General features: G+C 34.8%; 4 protein-coding genes and 1 pseudogene across 5 annotated transcripts; 2 read left to right on the top strand and 3 right to left on the bottom strand.

Annotated features, from left to right (window-relative positions):
• Positions 1–921: 921 nt before the first annotated feature.
• LOC105960108 (beta-fructofuranosidase, insoluble isoenzyme 1) lies at positions 922–3,299 on the top strand. The gene is made up of 4 exons (XM_088823752.1): positions 922–1,805; positions 2,201–2,604; positions 2,688–2,805; positions 2,913–3,299. Exons 1-4 carry the CDS (start codon positions 927–929, stop codon positions 3,096–3,098), a joined length of 1,587 nt encoding a protein of 528 aa, XP_088679878.1. The 5' UTR covers positions 922–926; the 3' UTR covers positions 3,099–3,299.
• Positions 3,300–3,745: 446 nt separating this feature from the next.
• Positions 3,746–6,275, top strand: LOC105960107 (beta-fructofuranosidase, insoluble isoenzyme 1). Its single transcript, XM_088823915.1, has 5 exons — positions 3,746–4,032; positions 4,310–5,163; positions 5,254–5,657; positions 5,743–5,860; positions 5,945–6,275. Exons 1-5 carry the CDS (start codon positions 3,825–3,827, stop codon positions 6,128–6,130), a joined length of 1,770 nt encoding a protein of 589 aa, XP_088680041.1. The 5' UTR covers positions 3,746–3,824; the 3' UTR covers positions 6,131–6,275.
• A 51-nt stretch (positions 6,276–6,326) lies between these two features.
• LOC105960106 (kinesin-like protein KIN-5C) lies at positions 6,327–13,830 on the bottom strand. Its single transcript, XM_012984278.2, has 23 exons — positions 13,489–13,830; positions 13,248–13,377; positions 12,725–12,883; positions 12,296–12,645; positions 12,069–12,207; positions 11,795–11,892; positions 11,541–11,697; positions 10,793–10,862; positions 10,623–10,699; positions 10,346–10,399; positions 10,177–10,257; positions 9,996–10,107; positions 9,834–9,920; positions 9,581–9,756; positions 9,279–9,440; positions 9,088–9,195; positions 8,808–8,966; positions 8,638–8,721; positions 8,352–8,557; positions 8,081–8,182; positions 7,795–7,904; positions 6,880–7,031; positions 6,327–6,793 (listed from the first exon to the last, which is right to left on the bottom strand). Exons 1-23 carry the CDS (start codon positions 13,545–13,547, stop codon positions 6,596–6,598), a joined length of 3,030 nt encoding a protein of 1,009 aa, XP_012839732.2. The 5' UTR covers positions 13,548–13,830; the 3' UTR covers positions 6,327–6,595.
• Positions 13,831–15,064: 1,234 nt separating this feature from the next.
• LOC105960104 (caffeoylshikimate esterase) lies at positions 15,065–17,798 on the bottom strand. The gene is made up of 6 exons (XM_012984277.2): positions 17,341–17,798; positions 17,101–17,247; positions 16,655–16,785; positions 16,149–16,286; positions 15,923–16,021; positions 15,065–15,683 (listed from the first exon to the last, which is right to left on the bottom strand). The coding sequence occupies exons 1-6, from the start codon at positions 17,507–17,509 to the stop codon at positions 15,393–15,395; spliced, it is 975 nt and encodes a 324-aa protein (XP_012839731.2). The 5' UTR covers positions 17,510–17,798; the 3' UTR covers positions 15,065–15,392.
• A 4,081-nt stretch (positions 17,799–21,879) lies between these two features.
• On the bottom strand, positions 21,880–24,535 carry LOC148767305 (uncharacterized; annotated as a pseudogene). The gene is made up of 3 exons (XR_016033814.1): positions 24,474–24,535; positions 23,149–23,374; positions 21,880–22,286 (listed from the first exon to the last, which is right to left on the bottom strand). The product of XR_016033814.1 is annotated as an uncharacterized LOC148767305 (transcript).
• Positions 24,536–24,589: the final 54 nt, after the last annotated feature.

Raw genomic sequence — 24,589 nt, 5'->3', positions numbered from 1 at the left:
AACGGCGTCGAAGCATCGCATAAAGTATTCACACAATTCCAATCTATGCCTCCTAATGTTACAGTGACTCAAGCAAACAGAACTGGATATCACTTTCAACCCAAAAAAAATTGGATTAATGGTAATTCCTATTTAATTTTCTTCATTTAAAAAAAACATTTTCAATAATAAGTATGGCATAACTTATTATATGTATTAGTATATAATTTTTTTGAGTTGCTTGAATTAATATATTTAGTGACACTTGTTATTTTCCTCTTTCCATAATGCTGCGTGGGTGATGAACGAACCAACATCAGATCCAAATGGTAAGTTTCTCCCTTCTCTTCTTTTTTTTTTTTTTTTTTTTTTTTTTTTTTTTTCTTAACGTTGCCATTTTTTGTATTTTTATAACTATTTTTTTCAAAATTTTATTGCATTTGGTACCTTTTGTTACATCAAATTGTTAAAAAACTCCAGATATTTTTAATATTAGCAAATACCCCCCTCTTTAGGCAATAGTTCACGCTTTATTAAGAAGTTCTACACTTTAAGCCTGCAGTTAAATGCTACTATTTAGTTAAATTAGTATCACATTTCCCTTATGTGATTAATTTTGTCGGGTGATTAAATAAAGACAATTTTATCCTTAAAAAAAAATATATTAATTATATTCTTAATTTTGTTAATTAAAAATCTTTGTAGACATTTCTTATTTAATACCAAAATTTAATACAAGAATTGAATCTAATTAATCAAACATCTCACTGTTGGTAGGGCATATTAATTCAATCTTAAGCAAAAGAGGCCTAAAACAATTTGAATCATAAAAGAAAGTTTGCTAATAATAATAATTCACAGATTTTTATTTTTAAAATAAACCCTAATTTTGCATGTCTAAGTTTCCTCAAAATTAATTAGTCCTCTTTTAATTTCCAACAGCACCAATGTACTACAATGGAGTGTATCACCTCTTCTATCAGTACAATCCCAAAGGAGTTGTCTGGGGAAACATAGTGTGGGCCCACTCAGTGTCGAAAGACCTAATAAACTGGACACCATTAGAGCCCGCAATTTACCCATCGAAGCCCTTCGACAAATACGGGTGTTGGTCCGGGTCGGCAACACTCCTACCCGGAAACAAACCCGTCATCCTCTACACCGGAATCGTCGACGACAAAAAAACCCAAGTCCAAAACTACGCTATCCCGGCTAATCTATCCGACCCGTATCTCCGCGTATGGATTAAGCCGGATAACAATCCCTTGATCGTCGCGGATAAATCCATCAACAGCACCTTCTTCCGCGACCCGACGACTGCATGGCTTGGCGGCGACGGCAGCTGGAGAATCTCCATTGGAGGCCAGAGTGAATCTAATAATAATATTAATGAGTTGAGTACCGGCGTTTCGTATTTGTACAGAAGCAAGGATTTTTTGAAGTGGGAGAAAGCCGAACGGCCGCTGCATGCATCGAACGGTACCGGGAATTGGGAATGCCCGGATTTCTATCCGGTTTCGGTTTCGGGTACAAGTGGATTAGATACTTCTGTTGTGGGGCCCAACGTGAAGCACGTGATGAAAGTGAGTTTGGATGTCACGAGGTTCGAGTACTACACTTTGGGTACGTACGATGTTGGAAAAGACAGATATGCCCCTGATCCGGACATGGTCGATGGGTCGAACGGGCTGAGGTACGATTACGGAAACTTCTACGCGTCGAAATCTTTCTTCGACCCGATTAAGAATAGAAGGATTCTTTGGGGTTGGGCTAATGAATCTGATACTACTGATAATGACGTCAGCAAGGGTTGGGCTGGTGTTCAGGTATTTTTATTTTCTAATTTTGGTCCTCTATTTTTGCTTATTTAGAGATCTAGTCCTCTAATTTGTCATGTTTTGCATTTTTTTTGGGTCCTGTTTTGCATTTTTTTTGGGTCCTATTTTGCATAACTTTTTTCATTTTATGACGCGGCAAATAAACCTGATGGATTTTAATTAATTACTTAATATAGATGCTTAAAGGAGCATTTATAATTTTTAAGAATCCATATAATTAAATTCCGACGAGTTTGTTTAGCTATGTCATTAAACAACGGGTAAAATTCAAAGTTCGCGTGAAGTAGGTCAAAAGATGCCAAGTTTGCATAGATATTGTGTTTAGATGCCAGAAAAATTAAAATCACAATTTTCCCATTTCAATATAATTTTTTTTTTGCCAGCTAATTCCACGAACGATTGTTCTTGATCCGAACGGAAAGCAATTGCTGCAATGGCCTATTGAAGAAGTGGAAACCCTAAGAGGGAACAAGGTGGAATTGAGCAATAAGATTCTCAACAAGGGCGAAAGTGTCGAAATAAAAGGAATAACAGCTGCACAGGCTGACGTGGATGTAACCTTCTCGTTCGAAAGCTTGGATAAAGCCGAGCCGTTCGATCCAAGCTGGGATAGATATGATGCACAAAAGCTTTGCGGCCAAAAGGGTTCGACCGTTGAAGGCGGATTAGGACCGTTTGGACTATTGACATTGGCTTCACAGAATCTTGAGGAATATACTCCCGTCTTCTTCAGAATATTCAGAAATCAAGACAAGCATATAGTGCTTATGTGCTCCGATGCATCAAGGTTATATCTACATATATATTTATTTTCTTGCATAATTTTATAGTACAATATACATATATCAAGGTAATCTTTGTTGACTGCAGGTCAACTTTAATGGATGGTAAGTCCCATATAAAAGATGGGAAGGATGCGTACAGACCCTCGTTTGCAGGATTCGTAAATGTGGACTTGAAAGAAAACAAGCTTTCTCTCAGGAGTTTGGTATATTATTTCATATTTCATATACTTTTATTTATATCTTATATCCAATGAAGGTTTTATATATAAGACTAATTAATCGATGGATGTATATATATGTTACGTTGTAGATCGATAATTCGGTAGTGGAGAGCTTTGGAGCGGGAGGAAAGACGTGCATTACGTCTAGGGTTTATCCGACTCTGGCAGTACAAGAAAACGCACATTTGTATGCATTCAACAATGGCACTCAGAGAGTGAAGATTGATAGTTTGAATGCTTGGAGCATGAGTAAGCCATTGCAGATGAATGATTGAGAGATATATGGACTCTATAGATAGATATTTTATCAGATAAGGGAAAGATATTTGCAATTAGGGTTTAGATTTTGAATAAGAATGGTTCTAAAATAGAAAATGTCTATTTAGAAACTCATCGATCATAGAAACAAATGTAAGAATCCTGATAGGGTTACGTTCATACACAATCAATAATACAATTTGATACTTTATCTCGAATCCTCTCTCTTTTTACTACTTTTCCCGCTCTCTTGTTCGTATCCTACAACCATATATAGTCCAACGATAGGAGAGCGTTTTCGAATTAAGGTCAAGGAAGTAGAGTTCGAAAATGGGTCTTGGAGTGCAAATTTTGCACCACCAATATATATATGTATAATAAAGGAAACAATGAAAATTAATTATGATAGTATTAATTATAATTTTGACTCAAAATTCAACCCCATCCGTGAGAAACCACAAAATCCCAGGAGAGAAATGGTCTGAATTGCCAAACAAACGGTTCCCCGATTTTATTTCTTATCCATTCACTATTATAGTATTATTAATTAAATCAATAAAATAAAAACAAAACTATTAATTTCATCCACTAAAACATCTACAATCTCGCACCACACATATGTTTTCTTCCTTACCTATAAATACATTCCAACTCTCTTCCTCCAATTTCATCCCACTTTGTTCTTTCTTTTTCTAGCTATTAAATAAAAAAATAAAATAGAATAATCCCACTGTCAAAGCCCAATGGAGTTCACAAAGAGAGTGCATTGGGTTTTGCCAGTTCTGTGTATATCTTGCTTAGCTTTTCTTTTCAACACGAATAACTTCGTCCTCGTCGTAGATGCTTCCCATGATGTTTTCTCGGAAGATGTGCTGTCTTTGTCTGCCGTTAACGTCAAGAAAGAACACCGATCTGGATACCATTTCCAACCCACCAAACATTGGATTAACGGTATACATACATACCTCACTTTCCATAATAATATATATGTATTTGCATGGTTTGGAATTTTTCTTTAGGGTTTACTATTTTTCATGTTTACGTACTTTGACATGCATGCATGACGTGTTTATTTCTCTTTTTCTTTTTCATGTATCCCCCTCCTCGTGGATGATCATGACACTATGAATCAACATCAGATCCAAATGGTAATTAATTAATATTTTGAAAAAAAAAATATATTCTTAAATTTTATTTCCGAAAAAATAAATTTTAATTATTTCCACAGGACCAATGTATTACAATGGAGTGTATCACCTCTTCTATCAGTACAATCCCAAAGGTGCTGTTTGGGGCAACATAGTGTGGGCCCACTCAGTGTCCAAAGACTTAATCAACTGGAAAAAAGTAGAGCACGCAATTTTCCCTTCGAAGCCATTCGACAAATACGGGTGTTGGTCCGGGTCGGCAACAGTCCTACCCGGAAACAAACCCGTTATCCTCTACACCGGAATCGTCGACGAAAAGAACACACAAGTCCAGAACTATGCAGTTCCGGCTAATCTATCCGACCCGTATCTCCGCGAATGGATTAAGCCCGATAACAATCCCTTGATCGTCGCGGATAAAGCCATCAACGGCACATATTTCCGTGACCCGACAACCGCATGGCTCGGCAAAGACGGCCACTGGAGAATCTCCATTGGCGGCAAAAAGAACAACAGAGGAATTTCGTACTTATACAAAAGTAGAGATTTCATGCATTGGGTTAAGGCCAAGCACCCACTGCACGCTACTGCAGGAACCGGCAACTGGGAGTGCCCGGATTTCTTCCCCGTTTCGGCTACTAATGGATTGGACACCTCTGTTGTGGGGCCCAATGTGAAGCACGTGATGAAGGTGAGTCTTGATGCCACGAGGTTCGAGTACTACACTTTGGGTTCGTACGACGTTGGAAAAGACAGATATATCCCTGATCCAGACATGATTGATGGATGGAATGGACTGAGGTACGATTACGGAAACTTCTACGCGTCGAAATCTTTCTTCGACCCGAGCAAGAACAGAAGGATTCTTTGGGGTTGGGCTAATGAATCTGATTCTACTGATAATGATATCAAGAAGGGTTGGGCTGGTGTTCAGGTATTTATTTATTTTCGTCGTCCTATTTTTCGACATTACATTGTAAAATAAATTCATTTGTTCTTATGGGTTTTTTTTTTTTTTGATTAGCTTATTCCACGTACAATTGTTCTTGATCCGAACGGCAAACAATTGCTGCAATGGCCTGTTGAGGAATTAGAAACCCTAAGAGGGAACAAGGTGGAATTGAGCAATAAGATTCTCAACAAGGGCGAAAATGTCGAAATAAAAGGAATAACAGCTGCACAGGCGGATGTGGATGTTACATTCTCGTTCGAAAGCTTGGATAAAGCCGAGCCGTTCGATCCGAGCTGGGATAGATACGATGCACAAAAAATTTGCAGCCAAAAGGGTTCGACTGTCGAAGGCGGATTAGGACCGTTTGGACTATTGACATTGGCTTCACAGAATCTTGAGGAATATACTCCCGTCTTCTTCAGAGTTTTCAAGGATCAAGATAAGCATCTTGTTCTTATGTGCTCTGATGCATCAAGGTACATACATAAGTACCTACATATATTTGTATATATGTATATATCTACCGTAATTTCTTCCTACTTATTTAATCTTTGGTTACAGGTCGAGTATAAAGGATGATAAGACGAAGATGAAGGATGGGAAGGATGCATACAGACCCTCGTTCGCAGGATTTGTGAATGTAGACCTAACCGAGAAGAAGCTTTCTCTCAGGAGTTTGGTAAATTCACATTTCATATACTCTGATTAATTCTAATCCTTTGATCTTACTCTAAACCGAGGCTATTTCATTTTTTTCTTGCAGATTGACAACTCTGTAGTCGAGAGCTTTGGAGCAGGAGGAAAGACTTGCATTACATCGAGGGTTTATCCAGCACTAGCACTATTCGGAAACGCACACTTGTACGCTTTCAATAACGGCACCGAGGCTGTCAAAATCGACAGTTTGAATGCCTGGACCATGAACAGGCCCCGGGAAATGAACCACTGAGATGCCGAAAGCCAATGAAGATCCATCGCTTTTAAGTTAGAAGAACCCTTGTACAAATCTGTAAAAAAAAAATAACATGTACATTTTCTTGCAGTTGTTATTAATGAATTCTAAGATGGTTTTATCTTTAAGACCATATGCAACATATCTTGCTTTCAGACAACATTAACTTTTACATAGAAACCTTAGCCAGTAATAGACTCGTCCGATCCAACAAATCAATTAAAATTGGCAATGTTTTACATCGATAAAGCGCGTTCATTACATTTTTTTTTAATAAAACAACTCGGAACCAATGAGCTCTTATCCCGAGAAGGGATTTCTTCATATAGATGAGCCCTACTTGTTCTGCACCTAAAAATGACTCTAGAACAATTTCTTCCGGGTGTGTGTAAGGTAATACATACATGATAAGTACAAATACAAAATATTTAAACATCATGCAAAAGAAAAGATATATATATGCTAGTTGATCTGTGAAAGTGGCTCACGAGGATTTAGCAATGACTTTTGTTCCTTCCCTTGAAACGATTCGTATGAATGGTTTTCTCGGAATTCTTCTTGAAGAGCCTCCATAGGCATGGAGCAAAGTGACTCAATAGTTCCCTTGCTCGGAATATCTGGTTCGCACCTTGTAGGTGTGGACCCCGTTGGTTCGTAATCCTAAGAGTTGATATTCAAAATAGTTAGGCGGTTATATTTCACCATTACAAATCTACATCGTACATTAAAAATATAGACAGACATACCGTGTATTTGTGCGTAAAAGTATCAACCGCGTGCTTTTCAATACAGGATGCTTGCTCTGAATGATCTCTGTTAAGGTTCTCAATTATTTCTGAATGAGCTCTAGCAGTCGTCAGAATTTGAGAAACGGATAGTTTTTCTTGCTCTGACAAACCTGAATTTTAAATAAATGCAAAGTCAAATTAGAAAATCGGTCTGACCAAAATAAACACTGCAATAAGTACCAAAATAACTAAATGGTTAAGTGGACCAAACAGCAACCAACATTAAACTAATTAGTCATTAGACTATCGATGTGAAATTTACAAATCAATCTCTGCCACTTAATATAGTTACAAATTAATCAAAATTGCAGGTTCACTTCTGCTATATAAACATATTCAGATAATTCGTGTTTCTTAAGAAAATACATTTTTACAAGTATTTGCAAAATAACTGAATAAGCAGTCCAGGTACTGGACATTAAACTGCATGTCAAACTTATTCGCTTTATGATTGTACATACGTGCCTATTCATTGTGACCACTGATGAAGCCCACGGATTCAACAACCACCAAACCAGCCAATAAAAAGTGTGCAGCTTTTCAAGTTTAATAATTTCTGTCCTATTTCAGTTGGCGCATAGTTTAAATGAGAGTTAAAAGAAAATATGAAGCGTTTAATAATTATTACAGATCCACCCCAAATATAAAGCGCTTAATAATTATTGGCCAGCTGGTCAGCAAATATGAAACCAAGAGATATGGCTATTATAAACCAAGTCGATGCTGAAAGCAGTGTTTGCACCAATTTTAAAAAAATTCTAATATGCTGGCAATCAATATCAGTAAGAAAAGCAAAAAAACTGTGAAAATGAACTGCAATAAAACTCTGAACGATTAAAAAGAAAAGAAACAAAAAAGTCTTGAGAAACTAACCATCAAAGCAACGAATGATGTCTTCACCGCTCTGTTGAGCATCGTCCTCAACTGTAACTCTCGCAGATTCAACCTCAACATCATGTTGCTCATTACTCTCATTCATGCTCCTGAAACAGAACCACTCGAGAGATAACAATCATGCTGCACATGTTTTTACTTGACAGAGCTTCAAATACTAGTTATGCATGTATATAATGACTTGTCTGTTTGTAAACTCTCCAGCCAGGCATAATGTAAGAGAAAGAACATGTGCAACTAGAGAAAGTTTCCTGTGTTTTGATACCTGACATGTGAAGTAATTGTTGAGGCATGCTGACTTCCCATGCTAGTCAATGACTTTTGAGTTGTTTGCCACTTGTTCAAAGCTGTGTCAGCAGTGTTTACACTGAGAAATAATAGTGAAAAAGATTAGTCGCAAAGAAAGGCAACAAATCAAATCCAGCCAGAAAAAACATACAATAAAAAAAACAGAGAGAGAAGATAAGGAGAACTACCGAAATAAATTATGTATAAAGAGATGAGGCAGGGATAAAATGCATTGGCATAAGTCTTACCATTTCTGCAGAAGCAACTCCATGCGACAATGTTTAGCTGCAGAGAAGTCAGCATTATCATTAAAGTTACTTTCTGCTTGTGTAAAGCACTCCTGCCATTTTCTTTTTAGATCTGAAGTAATGCCGTCCACTGTTGAGGCATGTCCATCCAAAAACATCTTGTTTCCAACTACGCTATCATTAAGATCACCAAGCCTTGCATCGACCTGCCAGCTGTCTAGGTTAGTTACCTAAAGAAACTGAAAATACCAAAATAAAAACAAATGGTGACAACAAAAATGCCAACCATCTCTTTCTGACGGCGCATACAATCAGAAACTAGACTTGTCATATCAGCAATAAGCTTCTTTGCGTCTGATTTGGACTTTTCCTGCAGAAATCAAAACTAATATAAGATACAAGATACAGAGGCACACTCAGTATTGAATATTGACAACTAACTTCTATTCAGCCAACCTCATAAGCTTTACGAAATTCAGTAATGCACTTTGTCTGAACTTTATCAACTTGAGCTGCATGACTTCCAAGCCTTTCTGATTCTTTCGATAGCTTCTCAAGGAATCCATGAAGGGATTCTGAGGTATTCGTCAAGAGCTCTATGCTAGCATTAAATCTCTGGAAAAATCTCAAGTTAATATAGCAGATAAAAGGGGCAAATAGACCATAATGCGCTACGTGGTAATACAACAATCTTTTATAGGGGGGCTCAGAAAAGTAATAATCTGAATATGCAAACCTGTCGAAGCTCCCTCACTAAATGTGCCATTTCCCCCTGATGACTTGATAGAGTTTGTTGAAGATCGTCAAAAACTGAATTCACTTCAATAGACTCTTCAGCTAATAACTATCGGAGGTTTAAAAAATAAGGGTGAGATTGTACCAGACAAAGCTACAAAGACCACAGAAGAATCTTATAAGTAGTCTTACTTTTTCAATAGACTGTGAGTTAGAAGAGGCCAAAGCTGACAGTTCATCCAAAGCAGCATTATTACCGGCTTTGTGCAGCCTAATAACATTTTGAACAGCCTCAAAATGAGAGATACACAGAGCCTTTGATGTGCTTACTTTCTTCTTTAGTTCTACAGCAGCCTACAAACAAAATTTGTCAATAACAAATGAATTGTATAACTCACAAGTCCAATCTGCTGCAAAGAAAGACATATTATACAAAGGTGAACAAAATTCGGGAGGAAAAGATATTATAACCAGCTGAATGGTAGAAAAATTACCATATCATGTACTTCAAGAAAAGAAATACAGAGATTTTCAACACATTGGAGATGTTCACTTTGTTGAGACGTAGATCCAGCCAGCAACTTGCAGAGGGTATCAAGCTGCTGGGTGAGATCAGCTTGATAACTGTTCACGGTTGACCTATTACCAGCATTCAGTTTGTCCTCCCTAGCTGCAAATTAATAACAATTAAAAGTACTGGCATTTACCCAACCATAATAAAACACACAAGGCAACATAAAGATGTACCAATTTTCAGAAATAGTGAGGCATTGTCTTTCTGGCATTTCTCCAAATCCGCACGCAATACACATGCTTGATGAGCCAGTGCATTTTCTGATCATATATTCAGAAACATTTTTTAGACACCACAGGATAAAAATTCAAACTGCTAGTGAAGTTATAAAATACCAGATTTTTTTTGCTCAGATATTATAAAATCCCGCTCCTTGAGGAAATATTGGCATCTTTTTAGTTCGTTCTCAGTGTCTGCCAGCAGTTTGCTTGTTTGGTTCAAGTCTTTCTGCGAACAACTAGACATTAGCTGACAGACGATTTCAAAACATTAGTTGACTCAATTAAGATAACTTACTTGGGTTGCATTGAGTTTGCTGTTCAATTGAGTATATTGTTCAACCTGGCCTTCATATTTAGCTTGCAATTCCTCCATTCGCTGCATATCAACAGCCAAGCAATTCGGCCTTCAGGAATAGTCAAATCAAATGCTAATATTTGGTATAAAGAATATCAAGTAAACTGACCTTTTGGTGGTTTTCTATTGTCACTCCCATTTGTTCTATTTGATCAGCCATTGCCTAAAATCGTAAATAAAAGTCAGTAATGATAAAAGAACAGAAAATTAAAGTCCATTACTATAAATAACACAGCCAATAGAGCACTTCATCTGCAGAACCTTATATTATTTTTTTCAACTAAAGTATAGCTATTAGCCTCGCCAAGAAATAAACTCTGAAGGATTGTCATGATTTTAAAGAAGGAGATAAAATTTAAAGGAATGCAGCATTCAAGAGGTAGCACCTTCCTATCACTCTCCTCCTGGTAGTATCGCTCCTTGGGGATGTAAACACCATTCTTTTCCCGTGTAGCATAAACCTCTAATCAGAGGGAGAGAGAGAGTAAATGAGAAAGTGACATAGAATAAAATAGCGACATCAGTAATCACTAATTCATAAGACAAAAGTTCTTACCTGCTTTAAGTTTATCAATTTCCCCGTAGAGATCTTTAATCAGCGTTGATTTCATCATTTTCTGATTCACCTGGATGTTAAAGTAAAAGATCTTGAGGATATACTATATGAAGGAAGCAAAATTATCATTGTAAGCACCTTCAACCAATATAAATGCTACAGATTACCCTCTCATGCACTACATCTCACAAAATGAGCTTAAAGTGATGCTGATGTCAAACAATATTGCAATGTGTACATGTATCAAATAAAAGATTGAGCTTCATTGCAAGATATATTATTTTTACAACAAGATATTTTCTCAAACTGAATTATTTCCTCAAAAGAGTAAATGCAATTTAGGCAGAGATAAAAAAAATGAAATGGAAGAAACTCTAAGAGTGCGTTTAGATGGAAGGATTTGGGGAGGGATTTGATTTGGGGAAGGGATTTGAAATGACTCCAATTTTGGAGTCATTTGAAATCCACCTCAATTGCTCAAAACATGACTAAAAAGGAGGGGTGTGGATTTGAAATCCATCCCCAAATCCCTCAACCCAAACAAGTCCAAGGGATTTGTTATTATGGATTTGAAATCCCTTCCCCAAATCCTTCCATCCAAATGCACCCTAAGGGTTAAATGTTTTACTCTTTTTTTAAAAGGAGGATAGTTACTGGTTTCTAATTCCCCTCCTGGTGTCTTGAACCCCGGTAAAAATGATGAAAAAAGGCAAACTTAGTATGCGACTACAACAAATAAGTAACAAACCTCGGGTTTATTCTTTATATGCTTAGCCCTGTGAGCATAATCTAAAGTGCTAAGGGTCTCCTCAAGACAGTGCACAGCTGGTGATACTGTAGCTATAATACAAGTTTTTGTTCTTCCCCCCAATGAATCACGAAGCAAACGAGTGAGCTTGCTATCCCTATAAAATGAATTAGCTCACGCGGTCAAGCTTCAATTAATTAATAAAGAAATGTATACAAAATAAGTCAAACACTCACACCATACAAGAGATTTACCTGTAGGGAATATGTCCAAGATGCTCTACAAGAGCATTAATTACTCGCCCTAATGTTAGCAGACTTTTATTTATTTCTCCCGCCTCTCTTGCCCTCCCCTGGAAAAAAAGAGAACAAATCAATTAGGAGAATAATAATGGAGGACGATGCTGGTAGACAACAAACACGAACAGCATTCATTGTACAGATTTAACGAAGCCTCAAAAGAATTATTTTTTTATAAACAGGCCAAATTTGTAAAAATGATAACTAGAGCACAGGATCAAGGATTCACCTCCCTTGCACCAGACCGGGAGATGTTCTCCGAACCAGCCAAGTCAACTAAATTTAGCTTGCCACATTTTATTAGTTCTTCACCTTCAGGTGTTGCTTCCTTTATATGAATTGTTATGGTAAAGAGAGAATGTGATCGACTGATTCAAAAAACAAATCGGATTAAAATTTAGTTTCAAGAAGAGTAAAAGAAACATGTAATACATGTCAAGAAGAAACGTAAAGAACCTTGATTGTTTGTTAAGTAAGGTTTCTGCAGTTCGACGTTTAGCAGATCCCCTCTCAAGTAGAGTGAAAATCTCACTAGCACTTGTCACAATTTCCTCTTCGAGTCCTCTGACAAGAACACCACCCTTTCCATCTTCCATGAGGGGCAATTGCTTTTTCTGCTTGTCCTCAGAAACAACTCTAGACAAATCTTCTGGGCCTAGCAAGTCGGTGATTTCTTCATTATATAGCTCCAAGAAAGTCACTTTTACACTGTATTCTGCATTTTGACTCTCTAATGTGTCAAATATTTGCTTTACTGATCTTGGTATGACTCCCGCTTCTGGTGGCAAATCTCCATTATGGCAGGCCTTCAAGATAACGAAACCAAAAATCAAACGCAGACCAAAAATCAAAGACCGTGAGTGGAATCATATGAATCTATAGTACCTTTGACCTCTTACTTTCACCCTCCATGGTATACGTTTTTCCTGTGCCCGTTTGCCCATAAGCAAAAATCGTACAGTTAAAACCTTCCAAAACCTCATTGACTATTGGTACAACTGCTTGTTCATATAGATCCTTTTGTTGGGCATTAGGTCCAAACACCTAGATATAAACAAAAAAGACAGATTGTAATCTTCTGAAAACCAATATAATTCTTAAAAGTACAGTACAACGCATATAAAATCTCAATATTTATGCAGTTTATTACAAAAATCAACAGCGATCAAAATCAGTGTGTTAATTCACGCACTCTAACAGGGGTCTAACATCGAGTAACTACGAATACTCTTCAACTGCTCAATTTTCCAGTAGTAAAAATAACAGTCTCAAAAGAACTAGTGGAAGCACTAGCATACATTCAACTCTTCTATAAGTTCAGTCGACCAATCCTCATATGCTAATAATAAAAATTCTAATTTGAAAATATTCAAATAGCCGAATAAACAAATAAACCCATATACAGTACCTTGTCGAAAGTAAAGACTCTATCGATATGCTTTCCGGCGATGCTCTGAGAAACGGCGACCTCTCTCTGGTACTCGTTGCACGACAGAACCTGCGGCGCGTTGTTACGCAACTCATCGTCGCTGAACGGCCTGAAAATCCCCAAAATTCAGCATGAATTAAAACAAAATCAAAGATTGTGGGAGAAGCAGAAATCGATAAAGAATTTCAAAAACCCTAGAATCACAGCAAAGGCCGACTACCTGCACCGGAGGAGAACCTGCACATTCACCCCCTTCTCTTTCTCCTGCCGATTCGACATCTTCCAAGTGTGTGTGTGTGTGTGTGTGTGAATTATTTCTGCTGATTGAACAATTTTAGTAGATTTCTCTCTCACACTGAGTGTGTGTGGCGGTGTGTGAGGATTGAGAAATGAAATCGGAGCGGGACGATGAGGTCTGACTGAGAATTTGAAATTTGAGGAGCCGCTGCGAGAAATTCAGATCTAACGGCTCATGTTGTTTTAAGAAAGTTTACGAATTTTAAGATTGACTGATATACCCTTACGCCTCTATGGTATTTGAATTTTTAGATTGGGCCTTCACGTTTCCACTATAATTTTGAAAAACTACTAAATAAATTTTGGGTTAATTTCACTTCAGCCCCTTTACTATAAAAACCTTCAATTACTCCCCCTCAATTAGATTTTATACCAGCAAAACCCTTTCTTCTTCATTCTTCTTCTTTTAAGCCAAGTCTCTCCCTTTTTTATTTACTAAAAAAAATCTTTTTACTTTTTATTATTTTGCGAACTCGAACTTTTTAATTACAAAAAAAAAAGTCATATGTATAAGTTATACTCATTTTTATTTTGTTTATTTTTACTCCATTTTATTTTATATTTATATGTACTAAATTTTTTAGTCATATTTTTCATCTAAATGATATTTATTCTAAATATAATAAAATATAAATTATCATTAAAAATTAGAGAGAAAATAAATTTTACTAAAGGTTTTTTATATTATTTATTCGAAGATTTATACTATTACATTTACCATTTAAAATTATATTATACATTTAAAACAATTAGAACTAATAATAAATTATTTAGAAAGCTATATTACACACAAAGCCTACACTTAACCGATTAGATGGAATTTTAGAATTAATTTATGTGTATAAGCTTAAGATAAAGGAAAAAAATATTTCATTTTTTAACAAAATTGAACGAAAATAAAATGGAGTAGAAATTCGAAAAATAATAATAAGGTGAGTTTGTGAATGTTTGAACAAAGAGGTAAGTGAATGTTTTCTACTAATATAAACACGTGTGAAATTAGACCATAAATAAATTTTCAAGAAAACATGTTGATACAAATGAGAAGTCATTAATTCACCATTTCCACGTGAGATAGGAATATCGAAAATCCATCCCGCAAGGAATGATCGAGTTAGCAGTTGAAGTAAGTGTTACTTTTCTCACATAATTTGTCAATGGTGACTAGTTCGAGTTTGTCACACATGGTTGGCCTATTATAATTTACGTTTCTCACGTAATTTGCAAACTGTTAAACGAGAATGTAATTTTACCTATTGATATACTTAACTAGATATTTCCCGGCATGGTAGGCCTAGCTCCATTAAAGCCTTACTCTTTTCTCGGCCTCAAGCGTGTGGAATTTCAAATTCCATGGATCGATAATATTCAATACAATCAAAAAACGTGGATAAAGTAGAGATGAGTCAATTAATTGCAATCACAACTTTAAAGAAAACGACCAAATCAATCACTCATATCTCTTAATTTTAGTGTGGATAAAAATTGAAAGACGATGATGGATAACTAATCAATATTAATGTATTTTCGAAACCGAACAAATCAAGCGATATGACTCCCGAACCAACGGTCTATAAGATGCTACATCAGGTGCAAAAATCGGGTAATTTTTCACCATAAATCTATTTAAATAACTATTTATTAAACACACATATGGTCTTATTCTGTATAGATCAATAGTATATGGTTACCCAATGTATTTCACCGAGTGTAGCATCTATGCGACCCAAACCAACCCATTTTACATAAGTATAACCCTCAATATAAAAAAAATTAATTAAAATAAACCACACAATATTATAATATTATATTTTAAAAATAATTTTGTTATTTACTAGATTCTTGTTCGGACACCACATTGTGATCATTAGCAAACTTCTGTTGCTCTTCGAGCTTGGCGTTTCTGGCGGAGAACTGGCTGCCGAGCCACTTGTCGATGTCGGAGAATACAGTGTCGATATTTTCCGGCAACTCGCCGTAGGAGAGAGAGTGCCACATCCCTGGGTACAGCTTGAATGTCTTGTCCGTGGCGCGAGCTGATTCGTACAATGTTTTGCTCACCGACGGGTCGGTCACTTTATCATCTTCTCCGTGAAGGACAATGAATGGCAAGGACACCTTTCAGTTCGTTGGAAGTAAAAATAAGTTAATTTGATTCCGTTAATTGAAAAAAAAAAAAAAAAAAAAAAACATGCGATCCACGTTGCCTAAATGATTGGCTGATATTTAGTAGAGCTTAGAGGGGGGGCACGCCCCCACGGTCTTTGTATGATTTAATTATTATTGAATTAATGACAGGAAGTAATTAATTAAAAATAATAAAATAATTAAAAAAATAAATAAATAAATAAACTCACCTCTTCGAGGCGTTTTTCCAAATCAATGCTGACTGTGTACAACTGGTAGCCAGTTTGCAGACGGGGTCGGCCTTTGTATGTGTATGGGTTGGATTTAACCTGTGGCCATATTAAATTAATATTAATGTTAAGTAACAATTACAAAGCGCTAATCTCGATGATTAAAATATAATTACTAACAGTTGGCAAAATAAAAATAAAATAAAATAATGAAAGAAGTGTGTACCTCCTTTCTAACTTGTGGGTCCCGGAAGGCAATGTCAACTATGTCCGGAGTAGGAGTAAGTTTCCACGTGGGAATGACGCGCGCCAAAGAAGTCAAGATCTTTATAGCCAATGGATTTGGCTTAATTTCATCAGCAATCTGCATAATTATACAAACAATTTTTTTACATCATAAGTTGAAAAACTTGTACTTTATGACGTCATAAATGATATTTCTATTATTTTTATTTTATAAATAAAGCCGCAAATCTAAATATGTACAAAGTAAACCACGTTCTCGGTGCATATTACTAGTATTATTTTGAGTTGAAAAGACGAAAAAACCATTACACTAGGGCATGTGCAATTCACATGCAATGAAAATTTTGAAGATTCATCAGAATATTCTCTCTATTTTGTTAAGTGAGTTAAAATAATTGGTTTTAGTTTGGCTGTATAATTTTTTTTATTTTATTAAGGTGACAAAGTGCAGAAACGGGCAAAGTAAAAAAAAAAAAAGTGACATACCTTACACATGGGTGCAACGAGGATGGCACCATCCCAATAATCGGGTTTCTTCCTATGCAATCGTAGGACCATCGCCCCTCCCATTGATTCTCCCATTAGAATCCTCATTCTTTTCTTATTTTCTCTCTTTTCTGCATTAATTAATTAATAATTAACAAAATTAAATTAAATATTCAAAATTAAATTACATTAAGCCCTAGTCAAAAGTCAAAACAGATACCCCTAATCACATGCCACCCCACTAGTCAAGGGATTAGTTAAAATAAAACCTTTGAATATTTCTTCGTTCAAACCACCCAATTTTATATTATTAACCAAAAGTAAAACCCAACCAAAATTATTTATTATTAATTTGTATATGATTATATTAATCTACGAAAAAACAAAATAGTAGCAATAATTAAGAAGAAATAAGGATTAAAATAAAAAAAATATAATCATCATACCAGAAATATTAGTGAAGTGTTCGGAGAGATCATCGACGAGATGATCGAATTCGGTGATTAATCCCAAAAGCCCCGATGACTTTCCGTGGCCTTCGCAGTCGATTCCATGAACTTCGTAACCCGCCTTAACCAATCTAGTAGCACAACCTGTAATTCAAATTAATATTCAATCAATATATATTTCTATAAATATCAAATTAAACAAAATAATTTTCAGTGTATATATATAAATATATATACCTTTCATTGAGATGCTGCACTCCATGGCATAACCATGGCAGAGGAAGATCAGAGCTTTAGGGTCCACGTCAGCAGGAGGTGACCATCGACACGTGAAAAGCTTCACTCCACGTGAATTCACTATGTATTCCTCTTCGTATTTGATGTCGCTTATTGTCTGACTCTCCATTGGAACTAATGCCTGGAAATTCTAGAGAGAGAGAGAGGAGGAGAATTCTAGAGAGAGAGAGAGTTTGTAGTTTGTGTTGAGTAGAGAAAAAAGGTTTGAGAATTAAGGGGGATGGATTGGTATTGCGGTTAGAGAAGGATAAGGAATTTGAGTTGGAGAAAAGGTCGCGAATGGATGGCTATTTATAGAGAGGGAATTCCCGAGCCAATCGACTATCCAACTCGTCGCCCAAAAAAGAATACCTTTCCTTTTTGTTCCGTCCACTTGATCTAACACTCCTTTTTCCCTTATTTCCTTTTCTCCCCGGCCCCTTTGTTTTAATAACTTTCTTTATATTGTTTTTTACTGAGAAAACAACAGTACGTAATCTCCAAATAGCAAAAACCTCATGTGATGAATAATCCAACAGAAATCCCCGTGCGAAATTATTTATATAGTACACGTATTCATTTGAGTGTTGCTTGATATAAAAATGCACAAATACCCCGTGATTTTGCAATTAATAAATTCTTATATTTTATGAATGTTTTATCTATTTTATTTTGGTTATAACTTAATTATGAAGGTACAATAGGGCCTTTAATTTATTTTTATTTTTATTATTAGATAATTTCTTTATATATTTTAATTTATCCCTACATCAAAAGAAAACTTAAATTCCATTATTCTGTATTTAAAACAATCTATACTTAATTTGATTACCAAATTTCAATATTTTTTTTCAATTTAATTGCTTTACTATTTTTTTTATCATATTTTAATTTCTATACAATCAAATTAAAAGAAAAATATATATACATATCACGTCTAAAAATCAGCTGCCAGCCGTACATCCACCGAGTGAGCTACACGAAAGTCAACCAGGGTTTCTGCCTTTGACTAAATTTATAGAGGGGGGTTTTTTGTCAAATTGGAGACTACACAATGGTACTTTTTGTAGTTTACTCTTTTTGTAGTATAAAAATTAAATTAATCATCCACTATAGCTTTTGTCCCTAACGAGAAATTCACATTTATAATTAAGCTAAATTCATTAATCAAGTTCAGAGTATTAAAGATACTAAAATTAACTAAAATTTATGAATGTGGATGAATATATGAATTAATGTTTTCTGGGAGATATTAATGTACAATGTTACAGAGGAAAAATCATATTAATTATGTGTGTGTGTATTTTTTTGATACATACTAGGAAAATTCTATTGATGGTTTGTTAAGGGTGTCAAAAATAAGAAGAAAAAATGATAGAGATAAAAGAAAGAGACTCTTTGTCTTGTAAGGTTTTGGTTAAGTGAGAAATATAGTAAAGACTTTTTTTTTAGTCCTTTATATTTTGATTTATTTCGTTGCGTGTTTGTACACTATAAATTATATAATTGATCCCACATTCACAACGTATTATATAACATTTATTATTCATAAAAGAAATGTTAAAATTTTAGATGATATAAAACAAAAATATAAAATGATGAATAATTCATAAATAATAAACTATAACTAATAAATTCATGAAATGTGGATGGTTTGGTTGGAACCATCGGTTGGAGATTCTCTAAGACTTCAAACGGTAAAGTGAAAATATATGTAATATATTTGCCGGTTAGGGTTATCTAGGGTATGAAAGGGTTCGTACTTCTCAGACCAAAACGATTGAATATGGTGTGTAATAAGTATTTCGTAAATAATTAAGATCATTAAGTTTTTTGTACAACCTAATAATTCACAAATCAAAATACGGACCTAGTAAAAATAATTCATAGTCGCAACGCAACATACACACTTCGTATTTTGTGTAAATTACTTTACTAATTTTATATAATCAGACCAATTAAATATTCTAATAAAGGAAAAATCATTTGAAAGAAAACAGAAGTTGTCAAAAAAAATCCCGAAAATCAGAATTCCATCTTCCCCAAACTAGCAAAATTGTTTGTTTGGAGGCAACATAAAAATAATCAACAAATTGAATGATAAATTAATGGATCAAAACGATTATATTTGATTTATACACTAGAAATTCTTCCCTAATAATATTAATGGAGATGTTATTGCAAATTTGAAATTCTTAATTTCTTTTAACTCAAAGGAAGTAAACTTAATTTAATTCATTAAAATTTAATGCTAATTTAAATAATTAAATGTAATAAGAAAATTTCAATTCAATATGAACGTGTGCTCATAATGTGCATCCAACTACATCTAAAAGCAAGACAAATAAGAAAATAGAATCTTTGCCCATTTGGACGTTCAAAAATGACAAATAAATTGAAACGAAAAAACCTCTCTAAAAAGACAAATAATGCGGGATAGATGGAGTACTTATATGATAATTAGTATTTAAATTGAATTTAATTCTTGATTTTAATTTATTAAAACAAAATTACTTTAAAAAAAAATTGGAGTACTAGTTTTTATTCTTTAATTATTTTATTGTTTTTGTTTATAGGGTTTTCCTCTAGTAAGGTTTAAATGAGTCTCGGAGACTCTCTCTCAATTTTATTCAAAAAAAACTAATTTACATTAATTAACTTACATTATTAGTATATAAGATGTACATTTAATAATCGTTATGAAATTTCAAGTAAGACGATTTTTTTTCAATTTTCATCATAATTCTCAAAGAAAATTCGGACAAGCTATGATATTATACTAGATTTAACTAATTTGCATTATTTGTCTTGTCCTTGTGTCTTTATGGCTGTGGTCAAAGAGTTATAGGATATAATTTCCACTTTCAATAATTCGTTAGACAAAACTCGAACATCCGAGTGTTTTTGCTTCCTTTAATACACGTTTATATAACATAAAATATATTTGTCGATCAAGTGATTATTACATTTTTTTATGACGAAAGAGCCCGCGACGACCAATAATATAAGTATACTGATTGTACCTTCATTTTGTTCAATAGTTTGCAAAATCACACGAAAAACGTTAAAATACAGTAGACATATGACACAAGTGTGACAAACTCGAACTATAGAATGTTCACAAGTGAACTCAAATTAAAATCATTTTTCGATGCATTGTTTTGCTCTACCAACTGAGGTCGTCCTTGTTAGCGATTTTTACATATTTAATATTATATTTCCTTAATTTGTTCCGACTTTTCTTGATTACATTATTGGAACAAGTCAAAAATGGAATGGGATTAGGAAGGATCTTGGTATCCACTTGACCTAGTGGTTATATATATTTTAATATTTAAGTTTTGGTGATAAGGAGATAGGATAAATTACAAACACCCCTGAGGTATGGTCAAATTACAAAAACACCTCTCTTGTTAGGATAATTACAACCACCCCCTCAACTCTTCAAATTTAGTGGAATCTTCGAGATTATATGGAATATTATCACTTTTGTACCCGTTTTATCCCATTCAAACTCTACATTATGAAGTAAGATGATCATAATATGTGATTTTTAACTTGTATATATCAGTTTGTGGTGCATCAGAAACTGTATTTTTACACAAAACGAGTACAAACTAGAGCACATTTCGCAGAATCTAGATAACTATGTTGAATTTGGCACCATAAGGGTGGAGGTGTAAGAAAAAATCATAGTTGAGGGGGGTAGATGTAATTATCCAAACAAGAGGGGTTTTTTTGTAATTTGACCATACCTCAGGGGGTGTTTGTAATTTACCCTAAGGAGATAATATAAAAAATATTTGGTGATGAGAGTTGTGAAGTTCGTTATTGGCAAGTGGGTTTGATGAGTTCATCTTAAATCATTAATGGAATTCCCGGGAAAAAAGTGTGATTTCACACTTCATATTTATTTTCTACTTGTAGAAAGTATATATGTACAAAATGTATTGACCCTTTAATTTGTACAAAACTACATTCAATTCTTTCTACGTTTTCTTCAATTTATGTCACTTGTCTCGGAAAAGTCTTGCAGTTGTTATCGGGATGAAGTAAAATCGTGTCGGGCTTATTTTTTTTCTCTTCATATTTCAATATCTACAACAAACAAATACACGTGTGTTTTGTGCTCTAATTGTCCAATCTTGAACACGTTAAAATCTTACAAAAAATGTGGATTTGGTTAGCGGTTAGTGAGAACCCGGAAGTCATACCGAGTGAGTCTAGCTACGGTGTGTGTCCAATAAATGTGTTTATATGATTGGTTGCTTTGGAATTCAAATTTCAAACACGTGATTTTTTATCGTGTAGCCGACACTGTTTGCATTTGGAACACGTGCTTTATCACGTGTCTACTGTTAACTTGATGGCCCATTAAGCACTATTTGGGCCTTATTGCAAATTACACTTAACCCCCAAATACCCTTTTGCTAATTTCAATTGCGTCCTCACTATTCCTCTTCTACTATAAAGATCATATCAACTACACCCCTACAGTTAAATCTACTTCCTGTCATCTATAACACCGTTAAAATTATATTTACAATTACCAAAACACCCTTTTCATGACACGAAATAAAATGCAGTGCTGTAGCATGCATATATGAAATTATAAAAAGCTAGTAGAATCGAATCTCCACCCTAGATCATCTAACATTTAGAAACAAACCAACTCGATTTAGAACAAATATTTAAGGATATGTTTCCGAGGTCGGTTATCTTCCCAATAAGGCAACACGATCCTTTAATACCGACTGTGCTAAATTTATGTCGAACAGCTCGCAACGAATTGGCATCTCCATCTCATAGAAAGGGTTCTTGAGAAGTAATGAGAACATAATCGGTGTACAATTCATAAATACTTTTTAAGAGAGTCTCCATATGCAGAGTTCCAAAGAATTTCGTACCTATAAAGAACAAGTGACGGAAGTGAGTCATCACGGATAAACTTTACTAAAAACTCGATAACGCTTTTGTCGGGTGAAATTCAACTAACTAATTAAATAAAACTTATTAAAGAAAGCTATCGTCAGTCATATTTCTGTACTATCAGAATCGCAAGGTCAAGAAAAGTTCAATTTTATTTTTTTTATGAAATGAAGCAGGGTCGTAAGCTGTTAAAAAGACGAGATTCCTGGAGGTAAGTAGGAGATGGAAATTTCGAGAATGAAAAAAGTATAATTTTACAAGCATTGGTATCTATTGTCCATCAATTGAATCTAGTATCATAAAACCGAAAAACTATTACGAGCTAAAAAGGCAAAGGCAAAGCAACACGAGATTTCCTTCTTCGTGATTCGCTAGTTAGATCATCCTCATTTTAAAGTTTTCCCTCTCGTTGCTTCTTCTTATTCTTCTACCACACACCAAATGTTTCAAAAAATTTAAATAACGTTTATCAATCCAATTAGGCAAACTATATGTCGGTTTTACTTCAAGATGTCGATCATCGTAAACGTCGAGGAAGTCCAAGCTCAATTAAAAATACTCTTCAACACCTCCGATTCCATCTACAAATCAAATTCACTAAATTACTAGTCCCACCACAAATGTAATGATTAATCGGTACCGTAAAAATTCGCACGTGTCAAAATTACTACACTACTAATTAACCATTACCATAGAAACTTCCCATCTGATCGTAATCATCAATTTGATTACTAAATTGAACAAAATTGGAACGAAATTTCCGATTCCCCCCAAAAAAACAACACAATATAAATGCTACTGATACATCAAATTAATATAAGTATGAAAAAAAATTCTCACCGGTGAGAGATTGGAACCGGTGAAGATCGAAAGCATTAGCCTGAAGAAGCTCAATTCCAGCGCAACCGGAAACAGGGGATAATTGTTGAGAAATAGATTTGGGCTCGAGCTCGAAAAACCCGAGCTCGAGTTCGAGCCTTTGTCGAGCCGGCTCGTCGAGTTCGCGAGCCGGCTCGGCTCGTTTACCACCCCTATTCGTATCTATTCTTCCCGCTGATCCATAATACTAAATAACACAAAAAAGACACAAAATTATTTTAGGGGTTTTTTTTTCCAAAAACTATCCCCGTAAAATATCTAATGACTGAAAACGCCTCTATGTTAAAAAAATTAGCAAGGAACCCCCTATGAAAGTTATTCAAAGCCAAAAAAGCCACTGACAGGTTATCGTGCGCTACACTCGCCGTATGTGCGTCTGGGGTGCGTTTTCGAACCTCAAATAACCTAAATACCCTCCATAATAGAGGTTTTTATAATTACAGATTAATCCCAAAATTTTCTGCACCAAAATGAACTTTTTAAAATTTTCAATTCAATCCTTCCTATTTTCAGAAAGGCCATCTTTCCAGACCCATTTTTTCTGAATTTTTTTCCAGCAAAAACAATCAACCGAACCGATATCCTCAAGCTCATTTTTTTTGCAAATCCAGAAAAATAAAAAGGGAAGAAGACAGAGTCTTTTAGTCATTTTTTCCATGTAAAAGATTGGAAGAAAAAACTTCGATTTTGACCTCAATATCACCATTCTCGATGACCCAAAACTTGAAATTCACCATTCTCGATAACCCAAAGCTCACTATTGATGGAGAAGAGACCCTTGGGGCAGCGTCGTGAGCTATGAAGAATATGAATGTGTTTGTTGTTTCTTAAAGGAAGAATTTGGCTGAATTTGTTCGATTTCGTGTGTCTGGTGTTATTTTTTTATTGGCAGAATTAGTTGTAAGAAGATTAGTAAAACGGAAGAGAAAATCAACTGGTTTCAACTGGGATGAGGGGTGAAGGGAAGAAGATAGAGTCCATTTTCCTTTTTTTTTTCTTTTTTTTTATATTAATTTATATTTCTTTTATTTTGTTTGATCAAAATTAAAATATTAGTAAAAAAAATAAGTAGGGACATTAGAGTCATTGCACGTAAGTCAATAACTAATTTTTAAATAAACGGGCTGTGTGTGTTTTTTTAAATAAAAATAGGGGGTTTTCGTTAATTTTTAAAATGTAAGGATTTTTTCAACTATTAGAAATAACACAGGGGGGTCCTTGCTATTAGCTCTTTTTTTTAATTGATTTTCCGACAGTGCAGAATTTGAAGATTCGGGGATGTTTACCTTGTAACAGATGAGGCCGCCTGATTTGTTGATGATGTAGAGAGGCTGTAAGTTGCGGCCATGGGTTGTTTCGTTTACGCCGATCTGGGGTTTATGCGTCCAATTTTAAGAAGATG

This window comes from Erythranthe guttata, chromosome 10 (genome assembly GCF_056151865.1).
Source record: "Erythranthe guttata isolate IM_541 chromosome 10, IM_541, whole genome shotgun sequence".
Taxonomy (NCBI): Eukaryota; Viridiplantae; Streptophyta; class Magnoliopsida; order Lamiales; family Phrymaceae; genus Erythranthe; species Erythranthe guttata.
Note: the sequence above shows the minus strand (reverse complement) of the source record. Positions and strands in the feature narration are given on the sequence as shown.

Coding starts and splice junctions, on each gene's coding strand:
- LOC105960108 (XM_088823752.1), top strand. CDS start 927: ATGTACTACAATGGAGTGTATCACCTCTTCTATCAGTACAATCCCAAA. Junction 1,806..2,200: donor AGGGTTGGGCTGGTGTTCAG/GTATTTTTATTT, acceptor TTTTTTTGCCAG/CTAATTCCACGAACGATTGT. Junction 2,806..2,912: donor AGCTTTCTCTCAGGAGTTTG/GTATATTATTTC, acceptor GTTACGTTGTAG/ATCGATAATTCGGTAGTGGA.
- LOC105960107 (XM_088823915.1), top strand. CDS start 3,825: ATGGAGTTCACAAAGAGAGTGCATTGGGTTTTGCCAGTTCTGTGTATA. Junction 4,033..4,309: donor CACCAAACATTGGATTAACG/GTATACATACAT, acceptor TTATTTCCACAG/GACCAATGTATTACAATGGA. Junction 5,861..5,944: donor AGCTTTCTCTCAGGAGTTTG/GTAAATTCACAT, acceptor TTTTTCTTGCAG/ATTGACAACTCTGTAGTCGA.
- LOC105960106 (XM_012984278.2), bottom strand. CDS start 13,547: ATGTCGAATCGGCAGGAGAAAGAGAAGGGGGTGAATGTGCAGGTTCTC. Junction 12,884..13,247: donor GAGTCTTTACTTTCGACAAG/GTACTGTATATG, acceptor GTTTATATCTAG/GTGTTTGGACCTAATGCCCA. Junction 11,893..12,068: donor CCCGGTCTGGTGCAAGGGAG/GTGAATCCTTGA, acceptor CTTTTTTTCCAG/GGGAGGGCAAGAGAGGCGGG.
- LOC105960104 (XM_012984277.2), bottom strand. CDS start 17,509: ATGGAGAGTCAGACAATAAGCGACATCAAATACGAAGAGGAATACATA. Junction 17,248..17,340: donor GTGCAGCATCTCAATGAAAG/GTATATATATTT, acceptor TTTGAATTACAG/GTTGTGCTACTAGATTGGTT. Junction 15,684..15,922: donor TGGAAAAACGCCTCGAAGAG/GTGAGTTTATTT, acceptor ACGAACTGAAAG/GTGTCCTTGCCATTCATTGT.